The sequence below is a fragment of the Schistocerca serialis genome, chromosome 5 (genome assembly GCF_023864345.2).
Source record: "Schistocerca serialis cubense isolate TAMUIC-IGC-003099 chromosome 5, iqSchSeri2.2, whole genome shotgun sequence".
Classification (NCBI taxonomy): domain Eukaryota; kingdom Metazoa; phylum Arthropoda; class Insecta; order Orthoptera; family Acrididae; genus Schistocerca; species Schistocerca serialis.
Window position 1 is genome coordinate 747,007,182 of NC_064642.1, and position 15,199 is coordinate 747,022,380.

At 45.7% G+C, this 15,199-nt stretch overlaps 1 protein-coding gene across 2 annotated transcripts in view; it reads right to left on the reverse strand.

Moving 5' to 3' along the window:
- The window catches only part of LOC126481412 (inositol 1,4,5-triphosphate receptor associated 2-like), a 700,219-nt gene that overhangs the window by 59,578 nt on the left and 625,442 nt on the right, over positions 1-15,199 (reverse strand). For both annotated transcript variants that reach the window (XM_050105150.1, XM_050105149.1), the window contains exons 8-9: positions 11,329-11,439; positions 9,040-9,152 (exon numbers count right to left, since the gene is read on the reverse strand). In XM_050105150.1, the coding sequence (XP_049961107.1) occupies positions 9,040-9,152; positions 11,329-11,439 (224 nt within the window). The remainder of the gene's footprint in view (positions 1-9,039; positions 9,153-11,328; positions 11,440-15,199) is intronic.

A 15,199-nucleotide genomic window follows, 5' to 3' on the forward strand; every position in this document is an offset into this window, starting at 1 on the left:
ATGACAAAGTTATGTTTACCTATTTGTGAGACCACGAACAATTAGAAGTTAATAATCTGTGAAAGAAAGCCACAGATTTTAAATTGTTGACATTAACAGATTATTAAAAAGGAAGAATCTAGAAATTAACACAAAGCAAGTTTCACAACGTGAAAGCAATCATTGATGTATCGTTGTTGATATTCCTCTTATAACAGCGTTTCAAGGTATTATCCATTTTGTGCTACTGTCTGTAAACAGAATTACAATGTCATCGGACAATCTCAAAGGTTTTTCTGTCTAATTCACAGAGGAGAACAACACGTTTCTGCTTAGTAGATAATTTCAGAAGAAAACTGTGGTGTCACCGCCAGACACCACACTTGCTAGGTGGTAGCCTTTAAATCGGCCGCGGTCTATTAGTATACGTCGGACCTGCGTGTCGCCACTATCAGTGATTGCCGACCGAGCGCTTGCATGTTCATTGTTTCGGAAACTGATGACGTGGTCTAATCGTTTCCGATTGATTTTCGTCGTGTAGCTACAGCCATAGCTGCCGACCCTGTCCTTGCAACCATTCTGCGTTTTGTTGCTACGCAATGGCCCTTGTCAAAGTCACGGATCGGGGATCCGTTGGTTCGCCGATTGTTTGCTCACCAGGAGAGACTTTTTGTACGGCGTGGTGTTTTGCTGTTGCGTTCTGATAATGATCAGTCCAGGGTCGTGGTCCCACATTCGCTACAGTCCTCTGTCTTACAGCTTCTCCACCAAGGACATTGGGGTACAGTGAGAACTAAACAACTTGCTCGTCAGCACTGTACTTGGTTCGGAATCGATGCCGCTCGTCAGCACTGTACTTGGTTCGGAATCGATGCCGCGATTACGAATATGTGCTCTTCTTGCATGGTGTGTGCCGAACAACAATCAGCACCACCGCGGAAATTCTTTGCATGGCCAAAAGCCACTTCCCCTGTGCAACGCTTACATGTCGATTTTGCTGGTCCATTCTGGAATGCTCGATAGTTGGTTGTCGTAGAATCATTCAGTAATTTTCCTTATGTTGTCCGGATGTCTTCCACGACGTCATCTGTCACCATCCAAGCGTTATCTGCTACCTTTGCATTGAAGGTCTTCCACAGACTATTTTTTCCGACAATGGCCCACAATTCATGACCGCAGAATTTCAGTCATTCTGCAAGGCCAATGGTATTCAACATCTGACGTCCGCGCCGTTTTCGCCACAGTCAAACGGTGCCGCTGAACGATTGGTCAGGACTTCTAAGTCACAGCTGGCTGAGTTGCTCCACGGTCGCCCTCATCGAACCTTGATGTCTTTGCTACATCCGCCGCATCAGGTTCCTGTGCAGCGGCAGACACCTGCTTTTGCCCCAGGCGACGTTGTCTACTACCGCAACTATCGAGGTTCACGGCGTTGGCTCGAAGGGCGCATTCTTCGCTGCCTCGGCCGCGCTATGTATCTGGTTTTGGGGGTCTCTGGTGAGGTGCGTCGGCATCTCAATCAGCTGCGCCTCTGTCGTCGCACGGGATCTGCCGCTCCCCGTCTGCTTTCAGCGACGGTGCCGTCCGGTCAGCGCCCTGGGGACCCATCTACTGGCTCGCTTCAGCCCCAGGTGTTACTGACGCTGCCTTCCATTTTGCCCCATGGCGACGCGCCGCCGCCGCCGCCTGTTCTCCCGCCGGCGACGCCCGCAGTGGACGCGTCGCTTCAACCGCCGGGCGCCTCCCTGGGTCACGCGCCGCCGATCGCTTCCCGGGACCAGTTGTCCTCCGACATGGAACTCTTGCCCGCTCCGGACCATATGTCGTCTTCACCCGTCGGGTGCCCCGGCCCGATGGAGGTCGACCCTTCGGCCCCTCCTGTCTCTCTACGGGCGCATACACCGCATGTTGGCGTGCACCATGGAGCAGGTTTTCAGGCGTTTCCTAGCTCCCCGCGGTCCGAATGGCAGGGTGCGGGTGGCACAGCCTCGCCTGTTGTTAGGCTCCCCACCTCGTCGCATACGTCAACATGGGGTCCTCCCCACGGCGGGCGAAAGCCTTATGCCACAACCGTGCCACAACGAGATACTGGCAGAAGTAAAGCTGTGAGAACGGGCGTGAGTCGTGCTTCGGTAGCTCAGATGGTAGAGCACTTGCCCGCGAAAGGCAAAGGTCCCGAGTTCGACTCTCGGTCGGGCACACAGCTTTAATCTGCCAGGAAGTTTCATATCAGCGCACACTCCGCTGCAGAGTGAAAATCTCATTCTGTAAACATCCCCCAGGCTGTGTCTAAGCCATGTCTCCGCAATATCCTTTCTTTCAGGAGTGCTAGTTCTGCAAGGTTCGCAGGAGAGCTTCTGTAAAGTTTGGAAGGTAGGAGACGAGATACTGGCAGAAGTAAAGCTATGAGACCGGTCGTGAGTCGAGCTCGGTAGCTCAGATGGTAGAGCACTTGCCCGCGAAAGGCACAGGTCCCTAGTTCGACTCTCGGTCGGGCACACAGTTTTAATCTGCCAGGAAGATTCACAAAGAACCTGTTCAGGGAATGATGGCGCTAAGCCGCTGCATCCTGTTCACATAGATTGAATGAATTCCTTTCTTCTCTTGCCTTATCGTTGAGGAAGTTTGATTAAAGCGAGTCAAACGCTTTCTCGAAACCCATACATGCCGGACCAAGTGGTAGCTTATACTTGTAAGTAGGCTGTTTACGTGTTCAAGTTGGTAACACCACGTAGTGCTCTGTATGAAAGTCACTGACTGTGCTGTGTGCAATCAGTGGCTGGTTTGCATTGTTGGAATATTTGCTATGGTAATGTTGGGCAGTTGGATGTGAACAGCGCGTAGCGTTGCGCAGTTGGAGGTGAGCCGCCAGCAGTGGTGGATATGGGGAGAGAGATGGCGGAGGTTTGAGAGTGGATGATCTGGACGTGTGTCCATCAAAAAGAGTAAATTTGTAAGACTGGATGTCATGAACTGATATATATATTTTGACTTTTGAACACTATTGAGGTAAATACATAGTTTGTTCTCTATCAAAATGTTTCATTTGCTAAGTATGCCTATCAGTAGTTAGAATCTTCAGTAGTTAGAATCTTTTATTTAGCTGGCAGTATTGGTGCTCGCTGTACTGCAGTAGTTCGAGTAACGAAGATTTTTGTGAGGTAAGTGATTCTTGAAAGGTTTAGGTTATTGTTAGTCAGAGCCATTCTTTTGTAGGGATTATTGAAAGTCAGATTGCATTGCGCTAAAAATATTGTGCGTCAGTTTAGTGATGATCAGAATAAGTAAAGAGAAAACTGTCTGAGTACGTTCAGTTTTGCTCATCTGTTTGAAAATCAAATAACGTAAGAGGTTTATCAGCACAGTCATTTATAATTTTTCTAAAGGGACCTTTCATACTCACTGCTCTGTCGTGTAACTTCTTTCATGAATTGCAAGTGAATCTTTGCGCTACATCTCCTTAGAAAACCTATTTGCCTCTTTTGCCTAATAATAAACAACTTTTTTCTATGCAACCGGTGTTATCTGTAATGATTATTTGTGCGTTTGACTCGGATTCAACTTGACCTCTACCGCCAAGTCTACAGAAAAACTGTGTTCATCCAATGCTTTAGAGAGTACTACAAAACAAATACTGGAAAGACACAGCTTCTGTTCTATTTCTTAATAATCCAGGGACATGCAGGAGACTCCACATGAATAAAATTACACTCAGCAGTTTCTGACCACGAACTGGCAAAACGACAGAGCAATACGTGTTAACGGAAGCCACTGCTCACCTGCCTTCATTCTGGTGGTGACCTCATCAGTTCGTCTCTAGTCAGGTAAGCTTCAACAACGGCTGAAGTAGCTTAATAGAGAACGACTGACACCAGGCTTCAAATTCAAGTAGGGCAACACTAAAGTAATGTATAATAAACAAAAATCAAAATGAAAGTAGTGCAAATCAACAATGAAGTCATATAACCAGTTGGTGGGGTTTTGTATTTATGGCAGCTGAAGGCAGCAATTGCTTGGGCAGCTACGCAAACAAACTGGACGTGAGCTCCCGAGGCCCACCGCACGGCGTCCATGGAGCCGAGGCGCACGCCAGAGGTTAAGTCTTGGTGTTGACTTAGTACTTACGTACCGCAAAAAAATGGTTCAAATGGCTCTGAGCACTATGGGACTCAACTGCTGAGGTCATTAGTCCCCTAGAACTTAGAACTAGTTAAACCTAACTAACCTAAGGACATCACAAACATCCATGCCCGAGGCAGGATTCGAACCTGCGACCGTAGCGGTCTTGCGGTTCCTGACTGCAGCGCCTTTAACCGCACGGCCACTTCGGCCGGCTTTACGTACCGCATTTTTAATGTGACTACGCCTATTCAGGCGGTTTTAGTTTTATTTCTAGACCATGCCCTCTTAGACAAATTATAGATTCAGGTATATCTTCTGAAGAAGGCTCAATTATTTGGGCTGAAACCTAGGTAAATGTTGGTTTCATTACCGCAAGCGAGGCTGATAGTTTCTTATATATTCTTATATATTGGCTTATAGTGCTTTTCGTAAACTGGTCAGGGTTCCCACAGCGAAAATTCCAACTGATCTGAATCTGGAAGTGTGCTTTAGGAGTATGGACAATTTTTGGTGGCTGTGACACTAACAATTTGAATACGAAACACGGGAGGATACTCACAGAGAGACAGAAAGATATGTGATGGGAATTACCGGGTCATTTATTCATTTATTTATTTACTCCTGGCCACTTCATGGGTGACAAAAATGGGCCGTTAAATACAGTATTACATTTATGTGAATCATTATGATGATCCATTTTTTTCCGAATACTTAACTACGTTCGCGGCCTCTATCATATTATACTGCACGACGTAACTAAACGATCACTTTTTCCAGACCCTGTAATTGTCTCCCCTTGCTGTACACATTTGAAATTTGGCTTAAAGGTGCCTGATACCTTCCTCTGTAATGGTGCTAAAGCGAGGTGCCTTGATAGGTCACCCTCGGGCTCGGCTGCGCTTCAAACAGGAACATTTCGACACTTTTTCGAAAAACATGCCAGAGCTTATAAATTCATGGGAGCTGTAAGACAGGTTAATGAGATGACACTGACGATAAATATCATCATCGTCCTGCCCAACACTATCGTGGAGGTGCCACATGATGGGCCGGTCGTCGTACCCATTCTTATGCACATTTCATCCCTTCTTTCGACCCTCTGCGATGGTGGTCAGAACCGCGAATCCCAACGTTGATATGCCACACTTTAGTAATGGATGGCCGAGGAAAACATTCCAGTCACACCACCGTTCTGGATCGACACGAGGAGGTCTCAGAGACCGCATGAAGTGCGTCAATGAAACCACCCCTTTACTTGGGCTGTTGATTGCTACACATTTCGATGTCGAAAACGAAATTTTGCAGTTTGATGAGCAACAGGACGTCTTTCTTGACACTGCTGACACCCCCTGCCCCCGCTTCTCTAGCGACATCGTGGGACAGCAACCCCACTGACGTGAACGAGGCCCTGTGGAGTGCAGTGTGACTGCAGTTTTCGCTCTGGTGTACACAGTGGAACCAACAGGGACTATTCAAAACCATTCGACAAAATTTGAACGCAGTCTGAAGCAGCGAAGGGTGTTTATGCTTTTTCAGCCCCTCTGTATCACGATCACGCCCTCCTGTGGCAGGTCATGGGAGGGAGGGAGGGGGGGATGTTGGCACATTGACACACACGCGCGAATCCGCCGGACACCTCTCTGATTCCATCGGTCCACTAGCAAGGGCTGGAGCAAAAGTGTGCAGGTGGCCAGGACTGGCCACGGCTCGCCTCTGTACAGGTAGATCTTGAAAATACTCAACAAAGGATGCTGCGTGGCACATAGGTGTTGCTAAAGTGGGTGGTCTTAGAGATATCCTTTGCCGATTTATTTACGCATGCATTAATGTTGCATCTCTGTGTTCACGCCTCAGCGAGGCGTGAAACAGGAAGGCTGAAAAAGTATAAGTGGACTTTGGTGCTGCGGATGGCGTTCAAATTTAGTTCAATACTTCGAACGCCCCCGCTGATCGAATGTCTATCAAAATGAAGAAATTCGCGCGTTTGATCGGTTCTCGTGTCGCTGAGGAAAAGCTACTACAGGATTGAGTATTTTGTGAAAGTTTCAGCTTTGTGAGAGGTTGATTTTTAGGACATTCATGTCTACATAAGCTTTGCCTTGCTTTTTTCGTGCAGATTACGAGACATCATGGTGAGCACTTCTTTGCAAGAAGCCTACTGAACGACTGAATCTGTTAACTCTGTAGCAGCCATGGGTCAGTGACTGTTTAGCACGTTCAAAATGTCAGGTCAGATTAAATACCTTGTGGCTGCTTTCGGCTGTGCACTTGTAACACAGACGTTAGTAACACTACATAATGATGTCGGAATATTACACTACTGGCCATTAAAATTGCTACACCAAGAAGAAATGCAGATGATAAACGGGTATTCATTGGACACATATACTAGGACTGACATGTGAGTACATTTTCACGCAATTTGGGTGCATAGATCCTGAGAAATCAGTACCCACAATAACCACCTCTAGCCGTAATAACGGCCTTGATGCGCCTGGGCATTGAGTCAGAGCTTGGATGGCGTGTACAGGTACAGCTGCACATGCAGCTTCAACACGATACCACAGTTCATCAAGAGTAGTGACTGGCGTATTGTGACGAGCCAGTTGCTCGGCCACCATTGACCAGACGTTTTCAGTTGATGAGAGATCTGGAGAGTGTGGTGGCCAGGGCAGCAGTCGAACATTTTCTGTATCCAGAACATGCGGTCGTGCATTATTCTGCTGAAATGTAGGGTTTCGGAGGGATCGAATGAAGGGTAGAGCCACGGGTCGTAACACATCTGAAATGTAACGTCTACTGTTCAAACTGCCGTCAATGCGAATAAGAGGTGACCGAGACGTGTAACCAATGGCACCCCATACCATCGCTACAGGTGATACGCCAATTTGGCGATGACGAATACAAGCTTCCAGTGTGCGTTCCCGTGATGTCGCCAAATACGGATATGATCATCACTATGCTGTAAACAGAACCTGGATTCATCCGAAAAAATGACGTTTTGCCATTCATGTACCCAGGTTCGTCGTTGAGTACACCATCGCAGGCACTCCTGTCTGTGATGGAGCGTCAAGGGTAACCGTTGCCACGATCTCCCAGCTGACAGTCCATGCTACTGCAAACGTTTTCGAACTGTTCGTGCAGTTGGTTGTTGTCTTGCAAACGTCCCCATCTGTTGACTCAGGGATCGAGACGTGGCTGCACGATCCGTTACAGCCATGCGGATAAGATGCCTGCCGTCTCGACTGCTAGTGATACGAGGCCGTTGGGATCCAGCACGGCGTTCCGTATTACCCTCCTGAACCCACCGATTCCATATTCTGCTAACAGTCATTGGACCTCGACCAACGCGAGCAGCAGTGTCGCGATACGATAAACCACAATCGCCATAGGCTACAATCCGACCTTTATCGAAGTCGGAAGCGTGATGGTACGCATTTCTCTTCCTTACACGAGGCATCACAACAACGTTTCACCAGACAACGCCGGTCAACTGCTGTTTGTGTATGAGAAATCGGTTGGAAACTTTCCTCATGGCAGTACGTTGTAGGTGTCGCCACCAGCGCCAACCTTGTGTGAATGCTCTGAAAAGCTAATCATTTGCATATCACGGCATCTTCTTTCTGTCGGTTAAATTTCGCGTCTGTAGCACATCATCTTCATGGTGTTGCAATTTTATTGGCCAGTAGTGTAAATACGGACTTGAAAGCCATTTTCCGTGTTTTAAAGACAATAAACCAATTAAACGGAAATTTTAGACTTTTCCCAAACGAGTCATGCAAGAATCCCGAACGATCGATAGTTTAACTAACTTCCAGCTACTGCCCGTGCACAGGAGTTATGTGTCCTTTGCGTGGTAGGTATTTGGTCGAGTTTTCGTCAACGTTGCTTTTGTCAGCTAAACCAATACCTGCCACCGCAGAGTGAACGGGCAGACAACCTGAAACCTCTCCAGGTAGGTAGACTTATTAAGGAATGTGAGAGCACAGCCCGACCTGCCGAAAGTTCTTGCCCATTGCTGTAGTTGACCGTGATCGACCGTCTCCTCTCCTTCGGCCAGCACTGCCTGTCGTTCTGAACGTTCCCCATGCACGAGAAACAACGCTGTGAGCAGGACCAAACTCCTGGGCCACCTCGTCACACCTCGTCGTTATTACGGGTTCCTCCTGATTCATCATCGTGTGAAGTCATTCCAAATATTTCGTCCAGGGCAATGTTAATGAAGGGCAGCACCACAGTGCACCGCAACCTCTCGCTGATAGACTCACACTGCCTATTCCCGCCCCTTCGACAGCCTCGTGTTGCAAGGCTCGCCTCATTTGGCGCTATAAGTCAAGCTCACCTCACGCCATGCGACAATATGTCTTACGTGCAAGACTGGATCTCTGGTAACATGCTGTCACACTTTTGTTTACACAGAGCAGTTAATGTACTATGTTGCTTTACCTAACTCGTCCAGAACTTATGCAGAGCTGTGTACTTTCCACAGCGAAATGTCTGGCTGCAATCAAAAAAACAATAACAGAACGATTATAATATTAAATTGTGCCTTACACGCAAAGGAGGAAAAATCAAAAGCAAAAGCCTTGCAAAATTTGGCTCGTTTGAAAGTGGTAGCGCTGAAGTCATTCTTCAATGCCTTCTGCTTACAATACTAGTAACGTCTTCTTACAATAACAACTTGCAACTTCAACTTGCAAAAGCAGTATCATCATATACTTCGGATAACAGACTCGTCTTCTAATTTCTATAGCAGTATCATCTGCTAACTTCAGTAACAATATCGGCATTTACTTGAAAAACCAATATCGTCTTATACTTGCAATGACATTATTGTCTTCTACTTGCAATAATGGTAGAATCTGAACATGGCCTGTAAGTTTCATTCGAGCCTACTCTGTGTGTTCTATGAAACGCTCCAGTAGAGAATGGACTTACTTCTTGCCTTCTTCGTCTTGCTTCCCCTGGATCCTCTTGAGGTTTTCGACATACTGCAGCATCACCTCCACAGCCTTGGACACTCGGCTCTCCTGCTGTATTGCGCCGAGACTCTGAAATCAGGAGGACACATCTCGATTCTGCGTCTGTAGGTACAGAGAAAGCTTTCAAAATCGTTGACTCTAACACACTCTTTGAAATTCTGAAGCTAAAATGCGTAAAATACCTGCAGTGAAAGATCGTCTACAACATGTATAGAAAAGACACTGCAGTTACGAGGGTTGGAACTTCAATAGTGGCAACTATTTATTTACAGCTCGTACAAAATAGATACGTGTTTCGAAGTTTTACTTACCTTCAAAGTAGTCACCGTTGCCAGCGATGTGGAACTCCTAGGATACTCTTAGCAGTGCCAGTTCTGTTGACAGTTCGAGCGGCGTGGTCTATTGCCCGACGAATTTGTAGCAGTTCTGAAGCGAGTGCCGTGAAGTGTTTCCCTCAGTTTAGAAATCTTGTTGAGCTCACGAGGGCTTAAGTCAGGGGAGTGCAGTAGGTGGTATAGCACTTAGCAGCCGCATCAATCAAACAAATCAGTAACAGCTTGCACTGTACGTGCTTGAGCATTGTCCTGCAAAATGATGGTCAGGTTCTGCAGAAAGTGTCATCACTTCTGTCTCTTTATTGTTCATTTTTGGAACACAAACTTCGACCAGCTCAACCACGTACAGTGCAAGCTGTTAAGTGATTTTTTTGACTGATGGGACTGCCAAGTACTATACCACCTACTGCACTCCCCTGACTTAAGCCCTCGTGAATTCAACTCGATTTCTAAACTGAAGGAAACACTTCACGGCACTCACTTCAGAACTGCTACAAATTCGTCGGGCAATAGACTGCACCGCTCGAATTGTCAACACAAGTGGCACTGCTAAGAGTATCCTACGACTTCCACATCGCTGGCAACGATTTATACACAATACTGGTGACTACTTTGAAGGTCACTAAACTTTGAAACTCGTATCTATTTTGTGCGAGTTGTAAATAAATAGTTGCCACTATTAAAGTTCAAACCCTCGTATAATATTCGAAAGGCATGAAAGAGAAGCAGTGGTTGGGAACGGAGTTAGACAATGTTGCAGCCCATCTTCACATTATTCAGCATGTACATTGAACAAGCTGTGAATGACATCAAGGAGCAATTTGGGAAGGTAAATTAAAGTTCAGAGAGAAGAATTAAAGACTTTCACGTTTGCTGATTAAATCGTAATTCTCACGAGCGGTCTGGCGCGACCAATAACCACCACAACAAATGATTATAGTGATAAGAATCTCCTTCTAGCATCCACGTCTCTAAAATGCAACACTAGAAGCTCCTCATAATGAAAAGCCCGATACATGCGCACTGCTCGGCAGTCGCAGAGCGACTGGCACTCAGACAGGAAGTGCCGCTGGACTTAGCTTCTGGCCGCTGCAACACAACACGGGTCCTAGTTTTACTAGACCCGTGTTGCAGAATAATTCAGTTCAGGTTGAGCAACGGCGCTGATAACCACTGATGAGGCCCGCTGCAGGGAGTCCAACGGCACTTCCTGTCTGAGTGCCAGTCGCTCTGCGACTGCCGAGCAGTGCGCATGTACAGGGCTTTTCATTATGAGGAGCTTCTAGCGTTGTATTTTAGAGATGTGGATGCTAAAAGGGAGATTCTTATCACTATAATCATTTGTTGTGGTGGTTATTGGTCGCGCCAGACCGCTCGTGAGATTTTTTTTTAATTAATAAAGATGGATTTATTTAAATAGTTTTTATTACCTCAATAGAATGAGAACCTCAAAGTCCTGCTCAGACGCACAGCCGAAGGCCTTTCTAGAAAATGGCCTCACGGGCTGAACGGAATTCGCAGTGGGTTGAAAAGAAGTTATAACATCAGTAAGTCATAGAAATGTAAATGAATGCAAATATTTTCAACATTTCGCGGCCCTGTCAGCAATAAATATTGGTTTTAATTTTAAAAACCAACAGCCTCAGTTGCAATGTTTACCTAGATTTCAGTCGGGATAACCCAACCTTCTTCAGAATAAAAGTAGCTACCATTTGTCCATAGTGGACATCGTCAAGCTAAAACTACAAATCCATACATTATCGTCAGATTGTGAAAACTTATGTGATAGTGCCTCGACCCCACTTCGCGACCGCGATGCGGCAGCCACGAGTGCCGCGGTACAGAGCGAACGTGAAAGCTATCTTCACGGAATCATGCAAACAAAGTAGACAGCAGCAGCGTGGGCTTACCTCTGAAGACCTCGCCACCCAGTCCACGGCCATCCTCAAAATGTCGACTTGCTCTTTCACTTTTGTTACTATTTCGATTGATGTGGAATCCTTACATAAGTGGGACAGATTCTGTAATAAATAAACAATCCGAAAATGATATGAGTACATTTCTGCATAGCCCAATTAAAATAAAATATAAACAGGTCCTACCAAAAGTCTAGTTTAAAATAAACATAAATAAATCATAAAGTATCTATACTATTTGTAGAAAAAAATCTACATAAATGAATTCTAAATTCTGTGATGTATAAGGGGCGGTCAAATGAAAACGAGATAGATGCAGAAAAGTAAGTAAACCCTTTATTATTTCAAAAGCGACCCCCAAAATTGTCAACACATTTATCTCACTGTGACACAGGACGATCCTCATCCTCCACACAGTAGGTGGGGAAAGAGGACCCTACCGTTGTCCTTTCAGCCGGCGATATTCTCAAAGTGCAGCTGCAGCATTACTGTTGTTTTGATAATAGAGCTTCTGTTCCTTTTGTCCAAGCTCATGTTCACATGTCAATAAGTGCACTACGAGTGGTCAGGTGTGTGAGACTAGGAATCACGATGACTGAACACAGCACCTGGTGGCCGTAGTTGGAACTGGACAGTGGGTCTGTGACGCACGGAAATCCTGTAACCCATATTCTGGACATCAATGCAACCAATTTTGGTACTCGTACAGTAATTAGTTTCCGTGTTATAACGTTTTATATAAGGAAAGTTTAACTATAACTGTTGTGTCCTATCTACTCGTCGCTATGAGATGCCTAGGAAACCTCCTTTCTCGGATCACTAGACAACAATTAAAGCATATCGTGTTAATGCAGTTTATTACAAAAGGAAATACAGAAATGTTGCAGGCAAAATGGTGACAGACTAAATAAGCAATCTCTTCAGCATATATAATGTCTACCACAAATGAAATTATATAGTTCCTAAGTCACTGCTGTAGAGCTCGTAGAACGGCAATAGTCTCCAACTGGGTTGCGGCCAGGCGGCGCGTCGTTTATGTTCTCTTCGCCTAGAGGCCGCTGCTGTCTCGGCGACTTATTATTTTTTTTTAAGGAACCATGGAAATCATGCACCCCTTACTCTCGAAACTACTGTTACAAAGTTTGGTACTCGTACAGTATCTAGTTTCTGTGTTTCAACGTGTTATATGAGAAAGTTTAACTATAACTGTTGTGTCCTGCCTACTTGTCCCTATGGGATGCCTAGGAGGGCAGGGGTCGCCACCCGAGGCCTGGCCATCCCGCCACCGTGCCCAATCAACGTGTTCTAGGATCGAAGGATCAGGAAGAGGATGTAGCGGTGTAAGATGTCGTGGTCTCCTGACCTTCATTGCTTACATATTCCGCTCTCACAATCATATTCCGCACATCAAGACGCTTCATTAGAACCCAAACTCGATAAGATAAAGTCAATGTTGTATGAATTCATGTAAACGATATGCAAATAACAAGTAAATCGCCAGTGCGCACCGAGGTTGAAATACTCGAGGCTGGCGTACACACACACATTCAAGACATGACGGTCACAAAAGCTTTTAGTTTGGGAGAGGCATACCGCACGCCAGGAGGCCGGTCCCTTCAGAGGACGAGTCAACCTATCTATGTCGGCCAGCAACTGCCCGTAGAGCAGACAGCATTTGCCCGAGTGAAAGGGAGAATGACCCCATGTTTGGCTTAAAAGCAAATTCCGCTACATTGTGTGGAAGCGCCCAGCCTATCCATTCTTTACAAACATAGCACGCAGTTTCAGAGGTTCTCACAAGGAGACAGCAAACGCCAAACGCCGATGCTACAGATTTCCGGATTTGTTGCCTTAAACGAAACGTCATTCTCCCGTTTTAGAAGAGCAATGCTGATTGGCAGACAATATTCCTGGCGTCTTGAGCTGAAGATATACCCCTTCACGTCCTGGGTGGAGAGGGGCCGTTCTGTTGTTGCTCTTGGAGCGAGGGAGCGAGAACACATAACGAGAGCATGTGCGCTCGTACATGTACTCAAAGAGCGAGTAACAAGTCTCTCCTCAGTACTTCACTGGGAGAGAACCTCTGTCGAGAGCGAATCGGAGTGCGACTCTATATTGAGTTCTTGCGATTAAGCTTTGTTCACTATGTTGGCCAACACACTTACTGTGCGGTGTGAACGGACAGAGTTACAGTTAAACGCCTGCGAGCGAATTTTTGAGTGGCATCGTGGTGGACTGGTTATCTGACTTAGTGTACCATGCCATTAGTTAGACTAGGGGCGAATAGAAGTCCTTGACTTCAACAAGGCGTGGGGAGAGTTTGATTGGCAAAGATCAATCCAGATAGAACAAGAGTTATCTTATTTGTCTGCAGCGAGCGGCGCAGACAGCAGTCATCGCAGCTTACGGTATTGTGCGCTACAGCTCTTGCGAGCCCCATATTTCCTCCACAACACTACACTTCACTGCATTTCACACGCGACAGCCTCGACCGTACATAGCAACATACTAACGAATAATTATTCAAGTTGAGTAGGTGCGGTTCTCAGCCATTGTGCCAAGTCAATAACAATCTTAAACTTTGTATAGAAATTTCATTATTGAATCCTATCCTTAAGAGGTAACTTCACATTCCGAAAAAAACCCAAAAATAACTTGTTCAGTTCATAACTAAAAGTGCCATTGTGATTTCTCAGAATTTTTGCAAAAAAAATAATAATAATAATTTTCGTTAGTTTCAAGTTTTACACTAACTAGCACTTTTCCAGTACCCAAGTATCCCACCAGTTACATAAGAAATTTTGAGAATTTTTGTGGCATTTCCTTATAGTGGACGACTGCAGAAGATATTTATTGCTGAAAGTTTTTCGGGCATTTCTCTTTAGAACGTTAGGAGCGTTTGTGTGACTTCCGTAATAGTGTGGCAGTGGAAATTGCATCTTGCAGGACCCACAGGGTAAAGGGTACATCTCAAATTAATCCATTGCGCAAAATGACAGAATAGCACCCGTTCGATCACAGCAGGTTTTTTTATGTTGTGTTATTTATTTATTTATTTATTCAATTTTTATATTTTGTTTACATTTTTTATTTTTATTTTGTATTGTATTTATGGATTCATTTTTGTTTCATTACAAAAAAGATCCTACAATTACCATAGCCGCGTGTCGGAGTCGCCTTCTCGTCTGTTGGTAGGGGTCCCCCTATTCCGTCTGTAGAGGATCAATATGCTCGAGGATTCTTCTTCATTTTCAGCATCTCATACCCGGAACCTTCCCCCATGAACCATGGACCTTGCCGTTGGTGGGGAGGCTTGCGTGCCTCAGCGATACAGATGGCCGTACCGTAGGTGCAACCACAATGGAGGGGTATCTGTTGAGAGGTCAGACAAACATGTGGTTCCTGAAGAGGGACAGCAGCCTTTTCAGTAGTTGCAGGGGCAACAGTCTGGATGATTGACTGATCTGGCCTTGTAACATTAACCAAAACGGCCTTGCTGTGCTGGTACTGCGAACGGCTGAAAGCAAGGGGAAACTACAGTCGTAATTTTTCCCGAGGACATGCAGCTTTACTGAATGATTAAATGATGATGGCGTCCTCTTGGGTAAAATATTCCGGAGGTAAAATAGTCCCCCATTCGGATCTCCGGACGGGGACTACTCAAGAGGACGTCGTTATCAGGAGAAAGAAAACTGGCATTCTATGGATCGGAGCGTGGAATGTCAGATCCCTTAATCGGGCAGGTAGGTTAGAAAATTTAAAAAGGGAAATGGATAGTTTAAAGTTAGATATAGTGGGAATTAGTGAAGTTCGGTGGCAGGAGGAACAAGACTTTTGGTCAGGTGACTACAGGGTTATAAATACA